Source organism: Arachis hypogaea, chromosome 12 (assembly GCF_003086295.3).
Source record: "Arachis hypogaea cultivar Tifrunner chromosome 12, arahy.Tifrunner.gnm2.J5K5, whole genome shotgun sequence".
Lineage (NCBI taxonomy): Eukaryota > Viridiplantae > Streptophyta > Magnoliopsida > Fabales > Fabaceae > Arachis > Arachis hypogaea.
The window spans coordinates 38,282,771-38,307,572 of NC_092047.1; the positions used below are offsets into that span (position 1 = coordinate 38,282,771).

The 24,802-nt window shown below is 38.4% G+C and overlaps 1 protein-coding gene and 1 non-coding gene across 2 annotated transcripts; one reads left to right on the forward strand and one right to left on the reverse strand.

Annotated features, from left to right (window-relative positions):
- Positions 1 to 2,759: 2,759 nt before the first annotated feature.
- LOC112731632 (small nucleolar RNA R71) lies at positions 2,760 to 2,867 on the reverse strand. The gene has a single exon (XR_003167403.1). It is a non-coding gene; the product is annotated as a small nucleolar RNA R71 (small nucleolar RNA).
- Positions 2,868 to 23,014: 20,147 nt separating this feature from the next.
- On the forward strand, positions 23,015 to 23,494 carry LOC112729973 (pathogenesis-related protein PR-1 type-like). Its single transcript, XM_025780099.1, has one exon. It carries the CDS (start codon positions 23,015 to 23,017, stop codon positions 23,492 to 23,494), a length of 480 nt encoding a protein of 159 aa, XP_025635884.1.
- Positions 23,495 to 24,802: the final 1,308 nt, after the last annotated feature.

Below are 24,802 nucleotides of genomic sequence, written 5' to 3' on the forward strand. Positions count from 1 at the left end.
TCGCTTATCTGAAATTCCTACTAATGAATTACGTAAGTGTCTCTATCCCTATTTTACTATAAAATTTCGAAAACTCCATTATCACTTTATATCTGCCTGACTGAGATTTACAAGGTGACCATAGCTTGCTTCATACCAACAATCTCCGTGGGATTCGACCCTTACTCATGTAAGGTATTACTTGGACGACCCAGTGCACTTGCTGGTTAGTTGTATCGAAGTTGTGACAATTATGTATTGAGATCAGAGCACCAAGCTTTGGAGCCATTACCAGGGATTGTTCGAGCCTGAAGATCACAATTTCGTGCACCAAGTTTTTGGCGCCGTTGCCGGGGATTGTTTGAGTTTGGACAACTGACGGTTCATCTTGTTGCTCAGATTAGGTAATTTTCTTTTTATTTTCTTTTCAAAAATTTTTCAAAAATAATTTCAAAAATCTCTCATCTGTTTTCGAAAAAAAAATAAAAATGTTTTCAAAAAAATTTTCATTCAAGATTTTTAAGAATGAATTCTAGTGTTTCATGAAGCATGTGAAGCCTGGCTGGCTGTAAAGCCATGTCTAAATTTATTTGGACTGAGGCTTACACTTTGTTATCAAGATCAATATACTCTCGTGTTAAAGACTAAAGCTTGGCTGGCCATTGGCCATGTCTAGTGTTTTGGACTGGAGCTTTCATTGAAAGCTTGGTTGGCTAGTGAGCCATGTCTAATTCCTGGACTGAAGCTTTAGACTAACATGGCAAGATTCCTGGAATTCATATTAAAAATTTTGGAATCCTTATTTTTTCTTTTTCATACTATTTTCGAAAAAAAAAACCCAAATAAATTAGAAAATCATAAAAATCAAAAATATTTTGTGTTTCTTGTTTGAGTCTTGAGTCATATCATAAGTTTGGTGTCACTTGCATATGCATCTTGCATTTTTCGAAAATATCATGCATTCATAAGTGTTCTTCATGATCTTCAAGTTGTTCTTGGTAAGTCTTCTTGTTTGATCTTGATGATTTTTTGTTTTGTGTCTTTTCGTGTTTATCATATGCATTCTTGAATTCTTAGTGTCTAAGCATTAAAGAATTCTAAGTTTGGTGTCTTGCATGTTTTCTTTGCATTAAAAATTTTTCAAAATTGTGTCCATGATGTTCATCTTGACATTCATAGTGTTCTTGGTGTTCATCTTGACATTCATAGCATTCTTGCATGCATTCATTGTTTTGATCTAAAAATTTCATGCATTGCATTTTTTTCTGTGTTTTTCTCTCTCATCATAAAAATTCAAAAATCAAAAAAATATCTTTCCCTTTTTCTCTCATCAAATTCGAAAATTTGGATTGACTTTTTCAAAAATTTTTAAAATCAAATTGTTTCTCATGAGTCAAATCAAATTTTCAATTTGAAAATCTTATCTTTTTCAAAATCTTTTTCAAAAATCAAATCTTTTTCAAAATTCTTAGTTATTTTCGAAAATTCCAAAAATATTTTTCAAAAATCTTTTTCTTATTTTTATACCAAATTTTCGAAAATAACATAATCAATTAATGTTTTGATTCAAAAATTTGAAGTTTGTTACTTGCTTGTTAAGGAAGATTCAAACTTTAAGTTCTAGAATCATATATTGTGATTTCTTATGAATCAAGTCATTAATTGTGATTTTAAAAATCAAATCTTTTTCAAAAACTAATTTCAATCATATCTTTTCAAAAATATCTTCTTATCTTATCTTTTTCAAAAATATCTTTTCAAATATCTTTTCTAACTTCCTAACTTCTTATCTTTTCAAAATTTGTTTCAACTAACTAACTAACTTTTTGTTTGTTTCTTAACTTTTTCAAAACTACCTAACTAACTCTCTCTCTCTAATTTTCGAAAATATCTCCTCCTTTTTCAAAAATTTCTTTTTAATTAACTAATTATTTTTATTTTTAATTTTATTTCAAAAAAAAAATTTCGAAAAATACTAACAAATTTTCAAAAACCAATTTTCAAAAATCACTAACTCCTTTTCAAAATAATTTTCGAAAATTATACCTCCCACATCCTATTCTATTTATTCATTCATATCCTAACATCTCATCTCACATCTCTTCCATCAGTACAGTTGCATTTCTTCCTTTACATCACATTCTTTGTCTCCCCCTCTTTTCTTCCACTCACAAAGGGATCCCTACACTGTGGTATAAAGGATCTCTATTATTATTATTATTATTCTGTGCCTTCTTCTTTGTCATATGAGCAGAAGCAAGGATAAGAACATTCTTGTGGAAGCAGATCCAGAACCTGAAAGGACTCTGAAGAGAAAATTAAGAGAAGCTAAAATACAACAATCCAGAGATAACCTTTCAGAAATTTTCGAACAGGCAGAAGAGATGGCAGCCGAAAATAATAATAATGTAAGGAAGATGCTTGGTGACTTCACTGCACCTAATTCCAATTTACATGGAAGAAGCATCTCCATTTCTGCCATTGGAGCAAACAACTTTGAGCTGAAACCTCAATTAGTTTCTCTGATGCAGCAGAACTGCAAGTTTCATGGACTTCCATCTGAAGATCCTTTTCAGTTCTTAACTGAATTCTTGCAAATATGTGATACTGTTAAGACTAATGGAGTAAATCCTGAAGTCTACAGGCTCATGCTTTTCCCTTTTGCTGTAAGAGACAGAGCTAGATTATGGTTGGATTCTCAACCCAAAGACAGCCTGAACTCTTGGGATAAGCTGGTCACAGCTTTCTTAGCCAAGTACTTTCCTCCTCAAAAGCTGAGCAAGCTTAGAGCTGATGTTCAAACCTTCAGACAGAAAGAAGGTGAATCTCTCTATGAAGCTTGGGAAAGATACAAACAGTTGACCAAAAAGTGTCCTTCTGACATGCTTTCAGAATGGACCATCCTGGATATATTCTATGATGGTTTATCTGAGCTATCAAAGATGTCACTGGACACTTCTGCAGGTGGATCCATTCACCTAAAGAAAACGCCTGCAGAAGCTCAAGAACTCATTAACATGGTTGCTAATAACCAGTTCATGTACACTTCTGAAAGGAATCCTGTGAATAATGGGATGCCTATGAAGAAGGGAGTTCTTGAAGTTGATACTCTGAATGCCATATTGGCTCAGAATAAAATATTGACTCAGCAAGTCAATATGATCTCTCAGAGTCTGCATGGAATGCAAGCTGCATCCAACAGTACTCAAGAGGCTTCTCCTGAAGAAGAAGCCTATGATCCTGAGAACCCTGCAATAGCAGGGGTGAATTACTTAGGTGAACCTTATGGAAACACCTATAACTCAACATGGAGAAATCATCCAAATTTCTCATGGAAGGATCAAAAGCCCCAACAAGGCTTTAATAATGGTGGAAGAAACAGGTTCAGCAATAGCAAGCCTTTTCCATCATCAACTCAGCAACAGACAGAGAACTCTGAACAAAATGCTTCTAATTTAGCAAATCTAGTCTCTGATCTATCTAAGGCCACTGTAAGTTTCATGAATGAAACAAGGTCTTCCATTAGAAATCTGGAAGCACAAGTGGGCCAGCTGAGTAAAAGGATCACTGAAATCCCTCCTAGTACTCTCCCAAGCAATACAGAAGAGAACCCAAAAGGAGAGTGCAAGGCCATTGACATAAGCGCCATGGCCGAACCTCTGAGGAGAGGAGAGGATGTGAATCCCAAGGAGGAGGACCTTTTGGGACGTCCAGTGATCAATAAGGAGCTTCCCTCTGAGGAACCAAAGGACTCTGAGGCTCATCTAGAGACCATAGAGATTCCATTGAACCTCCTTTTGCCCTTCATGAGCTCTGATGAGTATTCCTCTTCTGAAGAGAATGAGGATGTTACTGAAGAGCAAACTGCCAAGTTTCTTGGTGCAATCATGAAGCTAAATGCCAAATTGTTTGGCATTGATGCTTGGGAAGTTGAACCTCCCTTGTTCATCAATGAACTAAGTGATCTGGATCAACTGACATTGCCTCAGAAGAGACAGGATCCTGGAAAGTTCATAATACCCTGTACCATAGGCACCATGATCTTTAAGGCTCTGTGTGATCTTGGTTCAGGAATAAACCTCATGCCCCTCTCTGTAATAAAGAAACTGGGAATCTATGGGGTGCAAGCTGCTAAAATCTCACTAGAGATGGCAGACAGCTCAAGAAGACAGGCTTATGGACAAGTAGAGGACGTTTTAGTAAAGGTTGAGGGCCTTTACATCCCTGCTGATTTCATAGTCCTGGATACTGGAAAGGAAGAGGATGAATCCATCATCCTAGGAAGACCTTTCCTGGCCACAGCAAGAGCTGTGATTGATGTTGACAGAGGTGAAATAGTCCTTCAATGGAATAAGAACCCCCTTGTATTCAAAACTCAAGGATCTTCCTCTACAACCATGGAGAGGAAGCATGAAAAGCTTCTCTCATAGCAGAGTCAACCAAAGCCCCCACAGTCAAACTCTAAGTTTGGTGTTGGGAGGCCACAACCAAACTCTAAGTTTGGTGTTGAACTCCCATATCCAAACTCTAAGTTTGGTGTTGGAGAGTCTCAACAAAGCTCTGCACATCTGTGAGGCTCCATGAGAGCCCACTGTCAAGCTATTGACATTAAAGAAGCGCATGTTGGGAGGCAACCCAATGTTTATCTAATTCTTATTTTTATTGTTTTCCATGTTTTATTAGGTTCATGATCATGTGGAGTCACAAAATAAACAAAAAAATCAAAAACGGAATCAAAAACAGCAGAAGAAAAATCACACCCTGGAGGAGCATCTGTCTGGCGTTCAAACGCAAGAACAGAGCATAGTTCTTGCGCTGAACGCCCAGAATGGGAGCATCCTGGCGCTGAACGCCCAGAACAAGCATGGTTCTGGCGTTCAACGCCAGAAATGGCAGCAAAGGGGCGTTGAACGCCCAAAATGGGCACCAACCTGGCGCTGAACGCCCAGAGTTGTGTGCAAGGGCATTTTGCATGCCTAAATTGGTGCAGGGATGTTAATGCCTTGACACCTCAAGATCTGTGGACCCCACAGGATCCCCACCTACCTTCACTCACTCTCTTCTCTCTTCTCAATCATCCTCTATTCCCAATAAACACTCATCCCTTCTGTCTTCCATTTACCACTCACACCCATACACCTACTTACCTTCAAAAATTCAACATCTCTTCCCCACTCAATCCCACCCATATGGCCGAATACACACAGCCATCCATCTCCTCCATATCCTCTTCTTCTTCTATTCTTTCTTCTTTTGCTCGAGGGCGAGCAACATTCTAAGTTTGGTGTGGTAAAAGCATAGCTTTTTTGTTTTTTCCATAACCATTGATGGCACCTAAGGCCAGAGAAACCTCTAGAAAGAGGAAAGGGAAGACAAAAGCTTCCATCAAGGGTCTATAGCTCAGTGGTAGAACATTTGACTGCAAATCAAGAGATCCCTGAGATACCTCAGGGGATACATTTTCTTCCACACAATTATTGGAAGCAACTAAGGGTGAAACATCAAGAGCACTCCATCATCCTTCATGAAATCAGAGAAGATCTAAAAGCAATGAAGGAGGAGCAACAAAAGGCAAGGAAAAGACATAGAAGAGCTCAAGAACATCATTGAAACACCATCATCACTAAGGTGGATTCATTCCTTGCTCTTATTTCTTCTGTTTTTTTGTTTTTATATGTTATGTGCTTATATATGTTTGTGTCTTTATTACATGATCATTAGTAGTTAGTAACTTTGTCTTAAAGTTATGAATGTCCTATGAATCCATCACCTCTCTTAAATGAAAAATGTTTTAATTCAAAAGAACAAGAAGTACATGAGTTTCGAATTTATCCTTGAACTTAGCTTAATTATATTGATGTGGTGACAATGCTTCTTGTTTTCTGAATGTATGCTTGAACAGTGCATATGTCTTTTGAAGTTGTTGTTTAAGAATGTTAAATATGTTGGCTCTTGAAAGAATAATGACTAGGAGACATGTTATTTGATAATCTGAAAAATCATAAAAATGATTCTTGAAGCAAGAAAAAGCAGCAAAGAACAAAGCTTGCAGAAAAAAAAAATATATAGGCAAAAAAAAATAGAAAGAAAAAGAAAAAGCAAGCAGAAAAAGCCAATAACCCTTAAAACCAAAAGGCAAGGGAAATAAAAAGGATCCCAAGGCTTTGAGCATCAGTGGATAGGAGGGCCTAAAGGAATAAAATCCTGGTCTAAGCGGCTAAACCAAGCTGTCGCTAACCATGTGCTTGTGGTGTGTAGGTGTCAAGTGAAAACTTGAGACTGAGCGGTTAAAGTCAAGGTCCAAAGCAAAAAAAAGAGTGTGCTTAAGAACCCTGGACACCTCTGATTGGGGACTTTAGCAAAGCTGAGTCACAATCTGAAAAGGTTCACCCAATTATGTGTCTGTGGCATTTATGTATCCGGTGGTAATACTGGAAAACAAAGTGCTTAGGGCCACGGCCAAGACTCATAAAGAAGCTGTGTTCAAGAATCATCATACTGAACTAGGAGAGTCAATAACACTATTCAAAATCTGAAGTTCCTATAGATGCCAATCATTCTGAACCTCAATGGATAAAGTGAGATGCCAAAACTATTCAAGAGGCAAAAAGCTATAAGTCCCACTCATATGATTGCAGCTATGTTTCATTGATAGTTTGTAATTTATAGTATATTCTCTTCTTTTTATCCTATTTGATTTTCAGTTGCTTGGGGACAAGCAACAATTTAAGTTTGGTGTTGTGATGAGCGGATAATTTATACGCTTTTTGGCATTGTTTTTAGTATGTTTTTAGTAGGATCTAGTTACTTTTAGGGATGTTTTCATTAGTTTTTATGTTAAATTCACATTTCTGGACTTTACTATGAGTTTGTGTGTTTTTCTGTAATTTCAGGTATTTTCTGGCTGAAATTGAGGGACTTGAGCAAAAATCAGATTCAGAGGTTGAAGAAGGACTGCTGATGCTGTTGGATTCTGACCTCCCTGCACTCAAAGTGGATTTTCTGGAGCTACAGAACTCGAAATGGCGCGCTTCGAATTTCGTTGGAAAGTAGACATCCAGGGCTTTCCAGCAATATATAATAGTCTATACTTTGGCCAAGAATTGACGACGTAAACTGGCTTTCAACGCCAGCCTTCTGCCCAAATCTGGCGTCCAGCGCCAGAAAAGGATCCAAAACCAGAGTTGAACGCCCAAACTGGCACAGAAACTGGCATTCAACTCCACAAATGGCCTCTGCACGTGCAACACTCAGGCTCAGCCCAAACACACACCAAGTGGGCCCCGAAAGTGGATTTATGCATCAATTACTTACTCATGTAAACCCTAGTAGCTAGTTTATTATAAATAGGACCTTTTACTATTGTATTAGGCATCTTTTGATCATCTTAGGATCTTAGGATCATCTTTGAACGCATTGTTCTTAGATCAAGGGGGCTGACCATCTCGGCCATGCCTGGACCTTTCACTTATGTATTTTTACGGTAGAGTTTCTACACTCCATAGATTAAGGTGTGGAGCTCTGCTGTTCCTCAAAGATTAATGCAAAGTACTACTGTTTTCTATTCAATTCTTCTTATTTCGCTTCTAAGATATCCATTCGCACCTAAGAACATGATGAAGGTGATGATTATGTGTGACGCTCATCATCCTTCTCCCTTATGAACGCGTGCCTGACAAACACTTCCGTTCTACATGAAATAAGCTAGAATGAATATCTCTTAGATCTCCTAACCAGAATCTTGGTGGCGTAAGCTAGAATGATGGCGGCATTCAAGAGAATCCGGAAGGTCTAAACCTTGTCTGTGGTATTCCGAGTAGGATTCAATGATTGAATGACTGTGACGAGCTTCAAACTCGCGAGTGCTGGGCGTTAGTGACAGACGCAAAAGGAGGGTGAATCCTATTCCAGCATGATCGAGAACCGACAGATGAATAGCCGTGCCGTGACAGGGTGCGTGAGCATATTATTCACTGAGAGGAGGGGATGTAGCCACTGACAACGGTGATGCCCTTGCATACAGCCAGCCATGGAAAGGAGTAAGACTGATTGGATAAAGATAGCAGGAAAGCAGAGGTTCAGAGGAACGAAAAGCATCTCCATTCGCTTATCTGAAATTCCTACCAATGAATTACATAAGTGTCTCTATCCCTATTTTACTATAAAATTTCGAAAACTCCATTATCACTTTATATCTGCCTGACTGAGATTTACAAGGTGACCATAGCTTGCTTCATACCAACAATCTCCGTGGGATTCGACCCTTACTCACGTAAGGTATTACTTGGACGACCCAGTGCACTTGCTGGTTAGTTGTATCGAAGTTGTGACAATTATGTATTGAGATCAGAGCACCAAGCTTTGGAGCCATTACCAGGGATTGTTCGAGCCTGGAGATCACAATTTCGTGCACCATGGACCCCACAGGACCCCCACCTACCTCCATTCACTTCTTCTCACCACTCTCTTTCACACAACCCCATAAACACTCTTCCCCAAAAACCCTTCACCAATCACCTCAATCTCTCTTCCCCATCACCTCTTCACCACTCACATCCATCCACTCTTCCCCATAAACCTACTTCATAAACTCCACCTACCTTCAAAATTCAAAACCAATTTCCCACCCAAACCCACCCATATAGCCGAACCTTAGCCCCCCCTCCCTTCCCTATATAAAGACCTCCATTCTTCATCAAATTCACACAACACACCCCTCTACACTCCTCTTGGCCGAAACCACATCTCCCTCTCCCTCTCTATATTTCTTCTTCTTCTTCTTCTATTCTTTTGTTTATTGCTCGAGGGCGAGCAATATTCTAAGTTTGGTGTGGTAAAAGCATAGCTTTTTTGTTTTTCCATTACCATTGATGGCATCTAAGACCGGAGAATCCTCTAGAAGAGGGAAAGGGAAGACAAAAGCTTCCACATCCGAGTCATGGGAGATGGAAAGGTTCATCTCCAAAGCCCATCAAGACCACTTCTATGATGTTGTGGCCAAGAAGAAGGTGATCCCTGAGGTCCCTTTTAAACTCAAAAGAAATGAGTATCCGGAGATCCGACATGAAATTCAAAGAAGAGGTTGGAAAGTTCTAACAAATCCCATCCAACAAGTCGGCATCCTAATGGTTCAAGAGTTCTATGCCAATGCATGGATCACCAAGAACCAAGATCAAAGTAAGAACCCGGATCCAAAGAACTATGTTACAATGGTTCGGGGGAAATACTTAGATTTTAGTCCGGAAAATGTGAGGTTGGCGTTCAACTTGCCATACATGGAAGAGAACGCACGCCCCTACACAAGGAGAGTCAACTTTGATCAAAGGTTGAACCAAGTCCTTATGGACATATGTGTAGAAGGAGCTCAATGGAAGATTGACTCCAAAGGCAAGCCGGTTCAACTAAGAAGATTGGACCTCAAGCCTGTAGCTAGAAGATGGTTGGAATTCATTCAATGCTCAATCATTCCCACTAGCAACCGGTCTGAAGTTACTATAGACCGGGCCATCATGATCCATAGCATCATGATTGGAGAAGAGGTGGAAGTTCATGAGATTATACCTCAAGAACTCTACAAGGTGGCTGACAAGTCCTCCACTATGGCAAGGTTAGCCTTCCCTCACCTCATTTGCCATCTATGTTACTCAGCTGGAGCTTTCATAGAAGGAGACATTCCTATTAAGGAAGAGAAGCCCATCACTAAGAAAAAGATGGAGCAAGCAAGAGAGCTCACTCATGGAGCTCAAGAGGCGCAGGAAGCTCATCACCATGAGATCCCAGAGATGCCTCAAATGCACTTTCCTCCACAAAACTATTGGGAGCAAATCAACACCTCCCTAGGAGAATTGAGTTCCAATATGGGACAACTAAGGTTGGAACATCAAGAGCACTCCATCATGCTTCATGAAATAAGAGAAGATCAAAAAGCAATGAGGGAGGAGCAACAAAGACAAGGAAGAGACATAGAAGAGCTCAAGGACATCATTGGTTCCTCAAGAAGGAAACGCCACCATCACTAAGGTGGATTCATTCCTTGTTCTTCTTTCTTCTGTTTTTCGTTTTCTATGTTATGTGCTTATCTATGTTTGTGTCTTCATTACATGATCATTAGTAGTAGTAACTATGTCTTAAAGTTATGAATGTCCTATGAATCCATCACCTCTCTTAAATGAAAAATGATTTAATTCAAAAGAACAAGAAGTACATAAGTTTCGAATTTATCCTTGAACTTAGTTTAATTATATTGATGTGGTGACAATGCTTCTTGTTTTCTGAATGTATGCGTGAACAGTGCATATGTCTTTTGAAGTTGTTGTTTAAGAATGTTAAATATGTTGGCTCTTGAAAGAATGATGACTAGGAGACATGTTATTTGATAATCTGAAAAATCATAAAAATGATTCTTGAAGCAAGAAAAAGCAGCAAAGAACAAAGCTTGCAGAAAAAAAAAAAGAAAGGTGCGAAAAAAAATAGAAAAAAAATAGAAAGAAAAAGCAAGCAGAAAAAGCCAATAACCCTTAAAACCAAAAGGCAAGGGCAAATAAAAAGGATCCCAAGGCTTTGAGCATCAGTGGATAGAAGGGCCTAAAGGAATAAAATCCTGGTCTAAGCGGCTAAACCAAGCTGTCCCTAACCATGTGCTTGTGGCGTGTAGGTGTCAAGTGAAAACTTGAGACTGAGCGGTTAAAGTCAAGGTCCAAAGCAAAAAAAAAAAAGAGTGTGCTTAAGAACCCTGGACACCTCTAATTAGGGATTTTAGAAAAGCTGAGTCACAATCTGAAAAGGTTCACCCAATTATGTGTCTGTGGCATTTATGTATCCGGTGGTAATACTGGAAAACAAAGTGCTTAGGGCCACGGCCAAGACTCATAAAGAAGCTGTGTTCAAGAATCATCATACTGAACTAGGAGAGTCAATAACACTATTCGAAATCTGAAGTTCCTATAGATGCCAATCATTCTGAACCTCAATGGATAAAGTAAGATGCCAAAACTATTCAAGAGGCAAAAAGCTATAAGTCCCGCTCATATGATTGAAGCTCTGTTTCATTGATAGTTTGGAATTTATAGTATATTCTCTTCTTTTTATCCTATTTGATTTTCAGTTGCTTGGGTACAAGCAACAATTTAAGTTTGGTGTTGTGATGAGCGGATAAATTATACGCTTTTTGACATTGTTTTTAGTATGTTTTTAGTAGGATCTAGTTACTTTTAGGGATGTTTTCATTAGTTTTTATGTTAAATTCACATTTCTGGACTTTACTATGAGTTTGTGTGTTTTTCTGTGATTTCAGGTATTTTCTGGCTGAAATTGAGGGACTTGAGCAAAAATCAGATTCAGAGGTTGAAGAAGGACTGCTGATGCTGTTGGATTCTGACCTCCCTGCACTCAAAGTGGATTTTCTGGAGCTACAGAACTTGAAATGGCGCGCTTCCAATTGCGTTGGAAAGTAGACATCCAGGGCTTTCCAGCAATATATAATAGTTCATACTTTGGCCAAGAATAGACGACGTAAACTGGCGTTCAACGCCAGCTTTCTACCCAAATCTGGCGTCCAGCGCCAGAAAAGGAGCCAAAACCAGAGTTGAACGCCCAAACTGGCACAAAAGCTGGCGTTCAACTCCAAGAAGGACCTCTACATGTGCAACACTCAGGCTCAGCCCAAACACACACCAAGTGGGCCCAGGAAGTGGATTTATGCATCAATTACTTACTCATGTAAACCCTAGTAGCTAGTTTATTATAAATAGGACCTTTTACTATTGTATTAGGCATCTTTTGATCATCTTAGGATCTTAGGATCATCTTTGAACGCATTGTTCTTAGACTTTGGGGGCTGGTCATCTCGGCCATGCCTGGACCTTTCACTTATGTATTTTCAACGGTAGAGTTTCTACACTCCATAGATTAAGGTGTGGAGCTCTGCTGTTCCTCAAAGATTAATGCAAAGTACTACTGTTTTCTATTCAATTCATCTTATTTCGCTTCTAAGATATCCATTTGCACCCAAGAACGTGATGAAGGTGATGATTATGTGTGACGCTCATCACCATTCTCCCCTATGAACACATGCCTGACAAACACTTCCGTTCTACATGAAATAAGCTACAATGAATATCTCTTAGATCTCCTAACCAGAATCTTCGTGGCGTAAGCTAGAATGATGGCGGCATTCAAGAGAATCCGGAAAGTCTAAACTTTGTCTGTGGTATTCCGAGTAGGATTCAATGATTGAATGACTGTGACGAGCTTCAAACTCGCGATTGTTGGGCGTTAGTGACAGATGCAAAAGGAGGGTGAATCCTATTCCAGCATGATCGAGAACCGACAGATGATTAGCCGTGCTGTGACAGAGCATGTGAGCATATTTTTCACTGAGAGGAGGGGATGTAGTCACTGACAACGGTGATGCCCTTGCATAAAGCCAGCCATGGAAAGGAGTAAGACTGATTGGATGAAGATAGCAGGAAAGCAGAGGTTCAGAGGAACGAAAAGCATCTCCATTCGCTTATCTGAAATTCCTACCAATGATTTACATAAGTACCTCTATCCCTATTCTATTATTTATTATTCGAAAACACCATTATCAGTTTATATCTGCCTAACTGAGATTTGCAAGGTGACCATAGCTTGCTTCATGCCAACAATCTCCGTGGGATTCGACCCTTACTCACGTAAGGTATTACTTGGACGACCCAGTGCACTTGCTGGTTAGTTGTATCGAAGTTGTGAACCATGGTATTGGCACCATGTTCTTGGTGCCATTGCCAGGGAAAGAAAGAGCCATGAATTTTACATAATTAAAGTGTAATCACGATTACGCGTACCAAGTTGCTCACGTTGCCAGGGATTGTTCGAGCCTGGACATCACAATTTCGTGCACCAGGCATGTAAAAGTAGTTTTTTCCTGATCTTCAGGAGCTATATGAATTTGAAAATAGCCAGTGTAACCATCTAAAAAGTAGTGTGATTTACCTGACAGGCGATCAAGCATCTAATCGATAAAGGGTAGGAGGTAGTGATCTTTGCGGGTAGCCTGGTTGAGGCGCCTATAATCAATGCACACCCTCCAGGAATTCTGCACTCTAGTTTCCAGGAGCTCTCCATGCTCATTCTTCACTGTTGTAACTCTAGACTTCTTGGGCACCACTTGTACTGGGCTAACCCATTCGCTATCTGAAATGGGGTAGATGATGTCAGCTTCAAGCAGCCTGGTCACTTTTTTCTTGACAACTTCTAAGATGGTGGGGTTCAATCTCCTTTGAGGCTGATGGATAGGCCTTACTCCCTCTTCTAAAAATATCCGGTGCTCACAAACTTGAGGGCTGATGCCTATTATATTCGCTAAGCTCCACCCAATCACTTCCTTGTGTCTTCTCAGCACACTAAGCAGCTGCTCCTCTTGTTGGAAAGTGAGTTCCCTTGCAATAATAACTGGGAGCTTCTGATTATCCTCAAGGTAAGCATACTTGAGGTGGGGTGGAAGGGGCTTCAATTTCATTTTCTGCTCATGGCTAGGCACTTGATCATCTGGAGCTAGTGATGGGGGTAAGGTGTCTTCATCTTGTTCAGGGGGCTTCCCCACACTTGCACCTTACTCCATGTGCATCTCTTCTACTCCTTCCTGGTGAACTACAGCTACAGTTTCATCAATGATGTTGCACTGGAAGACGGAATGATCTTCCGGAGGGTGCTTCATAGCTTCATCCAGGTTGAAACTCACTGCTCGGTCATCTATCTCAAAAGAGTAAGTCCCTGAGAAGGCCTCCAATTTGAACCTTGAAGTCTTCAGAAATGGCCTTCCCAGCAGAATGGATGATGGTCTTTCTGAGTCATTAGGGGGCATCTCTAAGATGTAGAAGTCAATAGGGAATGTGAGCCCCTTAATGCTTACCAGCACGTCCTCAGCAATTTCTACCACCGAGATTATGCTTTTATCTGCCAAAACAAAATGTGCTGCCGACCTTTTTAAAGGAGGGAGCCTCAAGGCATCATATACAGATAACGGTATAATACTCACACACGGACCTAGATCACACATGTAGTCAGAAAATTTTACACCCTCTATAGTAATAGTAACCATGCATGGACCCGGATCACTACATTTTTTCGGTATATCACCCATTAAAGCAGAAATAGAGCTACCTAGAGGAATAGTTTCTAAATCCTGTATTTTATCTTTATTCATGCATAAATCTTTTAGAAACTTTGCATATTTAGGTACCTGGCGAATAGCATCAAAAAGGGGAAAGTTTACCTCAACCTTCTTGAAGATCTCCACCATCTTGGGATCGAGCTCCATCTGCTTTCTGGACTTCCTAGCAAGGTGTGGAAATGGAATGGGAATTACTTCTCTTGTAACTTCATCTTCCTTTGGTGCTCCATGCCTTGGTTGAGCTGCTTCTTCTCCAACCATGTCTTGTACTTCCTCTTCTTCTTCAACATCCTCTACCTCAACAATGTCTTCAACTTGAATATCTTCCTTTGAGCTTGGCTCCTCATGACTCCTCTCTTGCAGTATGATTCCGAATCTCAAAATAATGGCATTGATTCCACCCTTTGGGTTTGGTAAGAGTTGAGAAGCAAGTGCACTGGAGTTTGAAGGTTGATTGTTGGGGGTAATTAGTGAATCCATCCGGGAGAGGAGAGCTTGTATAGTGGAGCTAAGACCATTTATGGAAGAGTTAATTGTATTCTGAATGTCTTGTCCTTGCGTAATAGTGCGAAGCATCTCATCATTAGAATAAGAATGGGGGTAAGTAATTTGAGGGGCCTGCTGTTGGTTGTTCTGAGGCGCTTGGGACTGCCTTTGGTGAGGTGCTCGGTAAGGCTGGTTTTGGTTCTGCTATCTGTTATTATTGTCCCACCTCTGATTTCCACTATTGTCTCTGCCTCCTCGGTTATAGTTGTCCCTCCATCCTTGGTTGGAATTGTCTCTCCATCCTTGGTTAGAATTATCTCTCCATCCCTGGTTGGAGTTGTCTTGCCAACCTTGATTGTAGTTTCCACCTTAGTTATAATTGCCGTCTTGTTGATAGTATCCTTGATTTGGGCGGTCATAGAAATTATGAGTAGCTGCCAAGGTGTTATCTTCTTGTTGGAGCTGCGAACACTCATCAGTGTAATGAGTATAGCAGGCACATATTCCACACACTCTCTGAGGAACCAACTGTTAACACTGTTGTTGTGGGGGAGGCTGAAGTTGTTGTTGATTCAGCTGTAGCTGCTTCAGTATGTTGGTCATCTCTCCCAGAGTCTGCGTGAGAACAGCAGTCTCACTACTAGAGGAAACCTCCACAATAGCCTTGGGATGGTTGTTCCTGTGCCTGACATTCCGGGTAGACTCAGCTAGATCGGTGATCAGTTGCCATGCTTCTGTCACCGTCTTGTACTTCTTCAGAGAGCCATTACTCGCAGCATCTAATGTAGTCTTATCCTGAGGCTTCATGCCTTGTGTGAAGTAGCTAATCAACACCATCTGGTCAATCTTGTGGTGGGGACATGAGTCTAGGAGATTCCTGAAGCGTTCCCAATACTCATAAAGAGTCTCTGATTCGCCTTGAATAATACAGGAAATTTCTTTCCTCAGTCTATCTGTAACTTCAGCTGGAAAGTATTTATCCAGAAATTCCCTTCTAAGCAAATCCCAATTAACCTCTTTAGGTTGAGTGTAGAACCACTCCCTTGCCTTTCCCTCAAGAGAAAATGGAAAGGCAGACAGCAAAATAGTAGTCTCATCTGCACCATGACGCCTATTAGTTGAGCAGACTGTCTGAAAATCTCTAAGGTGCTTGATAGGCTCCTGAGCAGGTAAGCCATGAAACTTAGGTATTAGGTTGATTAGCGCAGTCTTCAGTTCAAATTCTGCAGCCAGATTTGGATGACGCGCTAGATACGGTTGCAATGTAAAGTCTGGAGCTCCTGCTTCCTGGAGAGTAATCCTTCTGGGCTCTGCCATATTACCTGCACGTAAATCAACAGAATCAATAAAAGAGGAGCTTGTTTCTTCCTCAAATGGCGCCTCAAATTCACTCTCAGATAAGACTGGTGAATTGGTAGTAACCACTTCAGCACCCTCAGAGGCTAACTGACGCCGAGCTCACCTAATACGTGAAATAGTTCTTTCGATTTAAAGATCAAATGTGGCTAAGCTCGGATCAGGTAGTGAACGCGTCATTCAATGAAAGAAACATACAGCTCATGGTAATAAAATAAAATAAAATATGCAAATATGTCAAATTAAAATATTTACACCAACCAATAATTTAGCACACTGTTGTAACTCCCCGGCAACGGCGCCAAAAATTGATGTGGTGGAAAATTGCCGATTAAGAAATTAATATAGAAATAACAGCGTTGCAAGTACAGTTCTTAACCGACTAAAATTCTGCGTATTAATTTAGAAAGAATTGTCACAAATTGAGAATAAAATACTGGGAGTAGAAATCCCAGGTCTTCTTCTAACGAGTTGACAAAAGGGTGCAATTTATTGGTCAAGAATTTTCTGAGAAATTTTAAGAGTTGGAGAACAGAAAAATAAATGATTGTAAATTAAAGCAATGAAAATTAACGAGAGCATTTATATAATTAAAATAAAAGCCTTGACCGGGAGAAGATTAATTGGAAGTTCTATCCTTGTTGAATTTTCCCAAGTGTAATAGTAAGAGGTTGTTGTTTTTACTTAGTTAACCTTTACCGAATAAAGGAAAGTCAAGTAATTGAGGCAACTCTTATTCACAAGTCCTGATCTTCTCCTATGGAAGGATTAGCGTTAGTGAATAGAGAGTTAGCCAACAACTTCTAATTAAAATTAACACTTGAGTATTCCAACTCAAGGATCTCCTTTTAATTAACTCCCAAGTCAAGTTGGGAGTCTACTCCATTGATATGAATGCCATTTTCATAAACCATAAAAGGGAATAAAAAGAAGACATGATAATTCAAATAAAGTAATAATAGAAAATTAATTAAAGGTAAAAAATAATTCTTTGCATTAATAAATTCCAAAACCATAAACATCCATATCTGAACAGGGTTAATGGGCGATTAAAAGAGTAAGAGAATAAGGAAACAAACTAGAATAATGGAAACTTCAACGGAGGTAGTAACTCTTCTCAATATCCAAATCAAAAGCATAAAACTCTAAAACTATGAATATGAAGAACCCTCGAGGAAGTGGTGATTTCTCTCTAAGATTCAAAAACTAAAACTAAAACTGTCTAAAAGTGAATGTTGTCAATGTGTGTTGAGTCTCTTCTTGTCCCCTGACTCTAGTATGTGTTTCTGGGCCGAAACCTGGGTCCAAACTCAGCCCAAAATCGCCCCCAACATCTTCTGCATTTTCTGCACGTGGCGCACGTCACGCGTACGCGTCAGTCACGTGTACGCGTTAGGTACGCGCACGCGTCAGGTACGCGCGTGCGTCATTTCTCTCTGGTCATCTCCTTAGTTTCTTGTGTTCCTTCCATTTTTGTAAGCTTCCTCTCCATCCTCTAAGCCATTCCTTCCCTATATAGCCTGAAAACACTTAACACACAGATTACGGCATCGAATGGTATAAAGGGGAATTAAAATACACAATTTAAAGGCTTAGGAAGTAAGTTTTCAATTATAGAACAAATTAGGGAAGGAATTGTAAAATCATGCAAATTATATGAATAAGTGTGTAAAGACTTCATAAAATCCACTCAATTTAGTACAAGATAAACCATAAAATAGTGGTTTATCACATGGTCATTCATACTGTCCAGGAAAAACTTTTAATAAAATATACAAAAGGAAAATGTTTTGGATTTTTGAAAAAGTAACGGATTTCTCTTTTAAAAAGGATTTCGAATTTTTAATGTAAATCTCTGGTTTTTGAAAGAATACTTAAGGCGGGCAACGATCACAGTATATTGAAAATAGTTTTACTTTTACGTATCTTATTATAGCAATTTTCTAACCCTATAGTGAGAACCAGCGAGGACGATGTTCTCACTCTCCTATAGGTATTTTCTTTTCAGGGTATGGACAAAGAAGTCGTGAAGAGTTTATTTCATTTTCTGTTTACACGATATTTTTGTATTGTTTTAGTTATTAGGTTTTCCTTGCCCTTATCTTTACAAGTTTTTGTTAGAGGGATAGGAACTTGATATGATATGTTTGTAAATTAATATTATGTGTATATATATATTCTTTGTATGTATGGATTTATGCTTCAGTATATAAATGGTCTTCTGAAAAATTCGGTTTTAAGACTTAAGCAGGCTCCTATGTTAGTATTAAATTCTTTAAAAGTCGCTGTAATATCGAGCTATCAGAGTGGCGCAACCAGAAGCATGATATTCTAGTAGCTAGGGTGTTACACTGCCTCCCTCTCGCCTTCTGCCATCACCGTTATGATCCCTATCGTCGTGCTACCTCCAAATCTGCCTTGGCCCGCCTCTCTTCTCTGTCGCTCTTGTCGACGTCTCTGTTGCCTTCACCTACCTCTTTTTCTCCTTGGCTCGCGCTGGCGCTGACGCTTCCATCGCCTCTCCTTGCATATAGATCTGTCTTCGTTGCCTTCATATCTGTTTTTCAGATTGTGCTTGCTTCCTATATTTTTTTTGTTGCCCATTATTCTTTTTCACCAGATATATTATGTTCAAGTTTCTTTTTTTCTTGTCTAAATTTTTCTTTCAATTTTTTTTATATATAAAAAAATTATTGATTTGATTATTTGATTAAAGATTTTGATGATAGTTCATAGTTATTTGGATTGAGGTTGAAAAATTAATGGCAGTGATGATGGAAAGCAATGTTAGTAGTGGTGTTGCAGTGAATACAACATAGTGATAAATATGACATTTGGTTCATATCAATGTGTCTTGTACATCATCACCAAACATAGTAAAAAAAATTGTGTATTTTATGTCTATGTCTTCTTGTGTATTTGTGTTTCTGTCTTTATGTCTCAAAGACACTATCTAAACACTGCCATAAGTAACAATATGTTACACATTTTTTCTAATAGTTACACAAGTCATGAATACTAATTTAATAGATGTATTAAAACTTAAAAGAAAATACTATTAGAGCTTGTTTGGATGGAAGCATAAAAGTGGAGAAGAAAGATGATGAAAAAAAGGAAGAGAAAAGAAAGGAAGCGGATGAATTTCTAAAATTCTTTAGCTATGTTTGGTTGAAAGAAAAGAAATAAAGAGGAAGGAAGTAGAAAGGAAAGAAATTGCATGAATTTTTATTTTTCTTAGATGTGTTTGAATGAAAGAAAAATAAGAAGGAAAGAAATGTTATAAAAAAAATAATTTTATCTTTGACTTATTGATGAGCCGAATTCACACCCCATTATAAAATTTGTGAATCCGTTCTTTTGGCAAGCGCACCAAAATTATCGTCAAGTAATAACCCACAGTGGAGTGGGATCGTATCCACAGAGATTGATAGATTTGAGCAATTTTAATCAATTGGTGAATTAGTCAAGCTAAGCAGAATAGATTGTGGTTACAGAATTGTAAATGTGCATAAATATAAATGACTCAAAAGTAAAGGAAAGCAGTAAATAGCAGAATTGAAAATGGCAACAAAGATAAAGAGCAGAAAATTAAATGACTTAATAGTAAATGGGAATGGGGGAATAGCAGAATGTAAAGAAAGCTATAAAGAAGGTGGAAGATAAGAATAAGGGAATTCATTGAGATCAGGAGATGTTGTCTCTTTGGATTAAATCTACCTCTTATCCTCTCCAATCATGCAACTCATTGACCTCTTGGCAGTCATGATTGATTGAGCCCCAATCCCTTGGTGACTCAATATCTTAGATCTTGATCAATAGCCAATTCCTTGGTCTAATTACTCATGAAGAGAGATATGCTTGGTTCCTGATTATACCACACATCATCATAGGTCCAAGTAGATGGAGGATTTTATGTCACCATATCCAAACACCAAAATCCAGATCCTACTCAAGTGTGAGAAGGGGTTTCTAGCATGATTTCATGTTTCCTTTTCCAAGGTTCCCATGAAACCCATTTTGCATTCAACCCCTTTTCTAAGATGATTGAACACTAGCATGAAGAACGAAATTCCTTCTAGCAAATCAAAGAGAAGATGAAGAGAAGAAGAAATTCACTATCATCAATCCATCAAGTACAACAGAGCTCCCTCTCTCAATGAGAGGGAATTTAGCTACTCATAGCTCAAGAAAAAGTAAAAGATGGAAAAAGTGAATCTAACTATGCTTCAACTAATAGCTCAACTGCTTAACCCCTTCTTCAGTACTTCCAAGGGGTATTTATACTACTCCTAGCACTAGCAAATAAAGAAAATACAAAAGTGAAAGTAAAATTACATTTTTGGAGGGAAAATAAACTCATAAAATGTGATCTCACAGCTGGCGTGTGATTGGCGCTTCAGTGGCGTGCCACGCCTTGCTCTGATTCTGCCTTGGCGTGCCACGCCCAATCCTCAAGTGGCACACCTCCCTTTACTGACCACCCTGGCGTGCCACACCTTCAAGCCCAAGTGGCACGCCCAGGCCTCTTTAAAGACTTGGTTAGCCTGGCGTGCCATGCCTTCGAGCCCAAGTGGCACGCCCAGGCCTTTTTAAAGACTTGGTTAGCCTGGCGTGCCACGCCTTCGAGCCCAAGTGGCATGCCCAGCCTTTTTCTCTCATTGTTAGCTTCTAGAAATTTGAACTAGTGTGGCACGCCCATGCTATGTGCTTGATCTATCTCTCTGGAAAGTTAAACTAACGTGGCACGCCCAGGGTTTGGCGTGCCACACTCTTCATGTGCTTGGCTCCTCTGCTTGGCGTTCCACACCCAGAACTCAAGTGGCACGCCCAGGTCTTCTCTTGGGTGGTTGGTGATGGTGGCGTGCCACGCCTGGGACTCAAGTGGCACGCCCAAGTAATTTTTAAAGCTGGCATGCCACGCCTTCGATACCAAGTGGCACGCCCATATGGTTGGCCTTGTTTCTCCCTCTCTGGAAAATATAACCAGCGTGCCACGCCCAAGTGTTGGCATGCCACGCCCATCATTTGCCTTGGTTCCAGTAGCTGGCGTTCCATGCCTAGCATTCAAGTGGCACGCCCAGTTAGGAATCTTGAGCTGGTGTGCCACGCCTTCGACACCAAGTGGCACGCCCAGCCTTTGCTTTGGCCTTCTTTGTACCTTGGCGTGCCACGCCCAGATGCTCAAGTGGCACGCCCAGCCTTTTTAGCCTTCAACTTCCTCTCTGGAATTTTGTACCAGCGTGCCACGCCAAGCTGCTCAAGTGGCACGCCCATTCATTTGTGTCCTTCTTAGCTTGGTGTGCTAGACCTGGTTCCTCAAGTGGCACGCCCATGGCTCAAGTGGTGGGTTTGGCGTGCCACGCCCAACCTGGCGTGCCACGCCCCTTTGGTGGCCTTCATTGTTGTTCTCTGGAAAAGTGTACTGGCGTGCCACGCTCAGCTCCTGGCATGCCACGCCCATGTATATGCTTGGGGGATCCTCTCTGGACTTTAGTACTGGCGTGCCACGCCAGTGCAATTTTGTGGCGTTTGCTTTAAGTGGCATGCCCGTTCTGCACGCCCAGCTTGTTTTGTTGTTTTCTTCCCCTTTTTGATGTCTTTTTTACCTGAAATTCAGCACAAACTCATTTCAAAGCAATGTACTATAATGTTCATCAAATAATGCATCAATTGCAATGATCTAATGAGATTATGCCCTTTTATGGTCCTTTTTATACAAGAAAGGGTAGATGATGCAAGTCATCACATATAAAATATATTGAAATTAAAGCAGAAAAACATAATTAGTTTTTTCTCCCTTTTCCTTTTAATATTGGAAAAAACAAATAATGAGTCCCATCTACTTTTTTACACTACTCAACTTTTTTTTTTAATTCTCTTCTTAACCAAACAATAAAAAAAATCATTTTTCTTCTAATTTTCTTTTTTTTTCTTTTCTTTCATTCTCATTTTCTCTCAATCAAACTAAATATTTAGTGTGTTTAAATGAAAGAAAATAAAACAAAAAAAATATTTAAAAAAAACAACATAAAAAAATTCATCAACTTTTAATTTTCACTCATTTTCTTTTCACACTTAAATTATTATGCAAATTTTTCTTTCAAGTTTTCTACTCAAACAAACAAGGTGTAATTGATATTTTTTTCTACTACTTTTTTTCTTTTTTCTTCCGTCTATTTTCCATTCAAACAAACAAAGCCTTATATATTTAATGCATACTAATTAACTAGAAAACAAGAATATGATATTAGTTTTTGTGGTTACCCAATAATTAAGATTTTCTTACCAAAACATACACATTGTCTTGTGGTTTATGAAAATTAATATAGGCAAAGCTTATCCATATATGCAATAACAAAATTAAAAATAGTAATTATGTAGCACAACAATAATATGATAAAAATGGTGGTACCAAAAGGTTCTTGTTGAGAAAGTAAAAAAGTTTATTTGCTGCCATTTAACCCGTGGTTTTCGTTACTACCAGTGTGGCTAATTCATTCTACATTCATCCTTATTATTCTCAAACAACAAACAAACCCTCTCACAATGCATTCAATCATTGTTGCTACCATTTTATGCAATGCACTTCTCTTCTTCACAATTACCAAAGTATTTTCTCAACCTCAACCACAACCATTGTCGCCATCACCAGCAGATCGTAGATTATCTCGTGCTATTGGCCAACATGGATCACTTCAACATCACCAACGCCGTCTTGTAATACCAAGAAATGCCATGGAAATACCAAACTCAAATCTAAATCCAACAATAAATCAAAACCAAAACTACCAAAGTGTAAATCAAAATCCAACCAAAGTTATGCAAAATCAAGCAAGCGACCCTAATAATCGTGCGTCACCACAAAATGGCATGGTAGTCCCAATTGCAAAGCAAAACCCAAATCCAATTTCAAATCAAAATCAAACCTTAGATGAAAGCCAAAATCTTCCACTCAAGGGAAATAATTTGGATACCCATGATGAAGAAAATAACAAAAATCCTGGAAAATTATTTGGATGGACTCCAAAAAATGGAATAATGGCTTCTGATAGTAAAGCTTTATTGGCAGATGAATTTCTTCATGCACACAATTGGGTGAGAAACAAGTACAATCTACCGCCATACACGTGGGATGAGAATCTTGAAAGTATCGCTCGCAAATATCTCATGGAGCGATATGATGATTGCAGGGTTATCCATTCAAAATATGGCTACGGTGAGAACTTGTTTTGGGGAAAGAAGTTACATTGGACCCCTTCTGATGTTATATATTTTTGGTACACAGAAAAAGATTGGTATGATTTTAACAAGCTTACTTGCACTCCACCACCACCATCAAAACCAAATCGTCCTCCAAAAATGTGTGGTCATTTCACACAAATTGTATGGAGAGACTCATTGCGTGTTGGGTGTGGCCTACAACATTGCAATGATCGTAATGCTGGCATGCTCATTGCTTGTGAATATGACCCTCCTGGTAACTATGCTAATGAGAACCCTTTAGAACAACATATTTAGCTTATCATTGGTGTGTCTAGTTTCTTATAAAAAGAGAAACCTTTCTTACGCTGTAAAAATATTGTGATAATGGATATGTAATATAATATCAATATTTAGATAAATACGCACATCTTATTACTTTGTCTTGTTTTATCATCATTGTGAGTTTTCAGTTTTGTCAAAGATGCTGACAATTTTGTTTTTGATACAATATTACTTTTATATTGTTATATGTAATTTGAATCTCCTTGATGGTATTCTATTTAGTCAAATCAGTCAAATTATTTAATTGTTCTCAACTTTAACTTCAGGTAAAGTCGACTGCACCTGAGATTTTATCATTAAAAAAAAAGTTAGCATAAAAAATTATATTTTAAATGCCATACATTTTTTTGATGTTAGCCCAGTACTCAAAATTTCGTCTCGACTAATTCAGACCTAACCTAGATCAACGAGGATAACTGCGGACAGTACGTCTCAACACATACTTAAAAGCCATCCATTCTAGTTAGTTCTCTATTTGTGATTTCACTGATTTAAATACTAAAATCACCCGTTTCCCTAACCATTAAATGTTAGGTGAGTTTTATGGTGCTTTTGTTATGGTGCTTAAATTGCCTAACTTTCCTTTTAAAGTAAAAAATAAAATGTTTAAAATAAAAAGTAAATCATGTAAAATTTATTAAATATTATTTATTTACCTTTTTTAGTAACTTAAGTATAAAATGATAGACACCGTAGCATTCAGCTAAATGTTAAACTAGTTTATAATTGAGTATAATTTCGGTGATTGATATAATATTTTGTTCGGCTTACATTAATCACTAAGTGATATGGGTAATAATACTAATTATTAATATAACTACAAGTCTATACTTGATTAATTCGTAATTAAATCACCAATGAAAAAATTTAATAAGAAAAAATGAAGTGTCAAAACAATCTTTAAGTTTATAAGCATAATTCTTTATTTCTCAACATCTTAAAATAAATATTTTTAAGCTCAATTTGGATAAATTTTTTAAATAAATTTTTTAAAAAAAAATTAAAATATAAGGACTTTTATTACTAAAAATTTATGAATAAATTATTTTGTATTTAGATTTTAGTTATAAAAGTGTTTATTTTAAAATTGTAGTATTTGGATAAATGACTCAAAAAATATAATTTTTTATATACAAAAAAATAAATAATAAAATAACGATGATAACAAATACATTTTTAATATTGAACTATTAGGTGAAAATAGTAGAAAGCCAGTACTTCTAGTAGATAGACCATTGCGTGAAAATAATGGTAGATGACCAATATTTCTTCATAAACCTA

Bases quoted from the DNA above. Each gene is read 5' to 3' on its own strand.
- LOC112729973 (XM_025780099.1), top strand. From the start codon at position 23,015: ATGGCTTCTGATAGTAAAGCTTTATTGGCAGATGAATTTCTTCATGCA.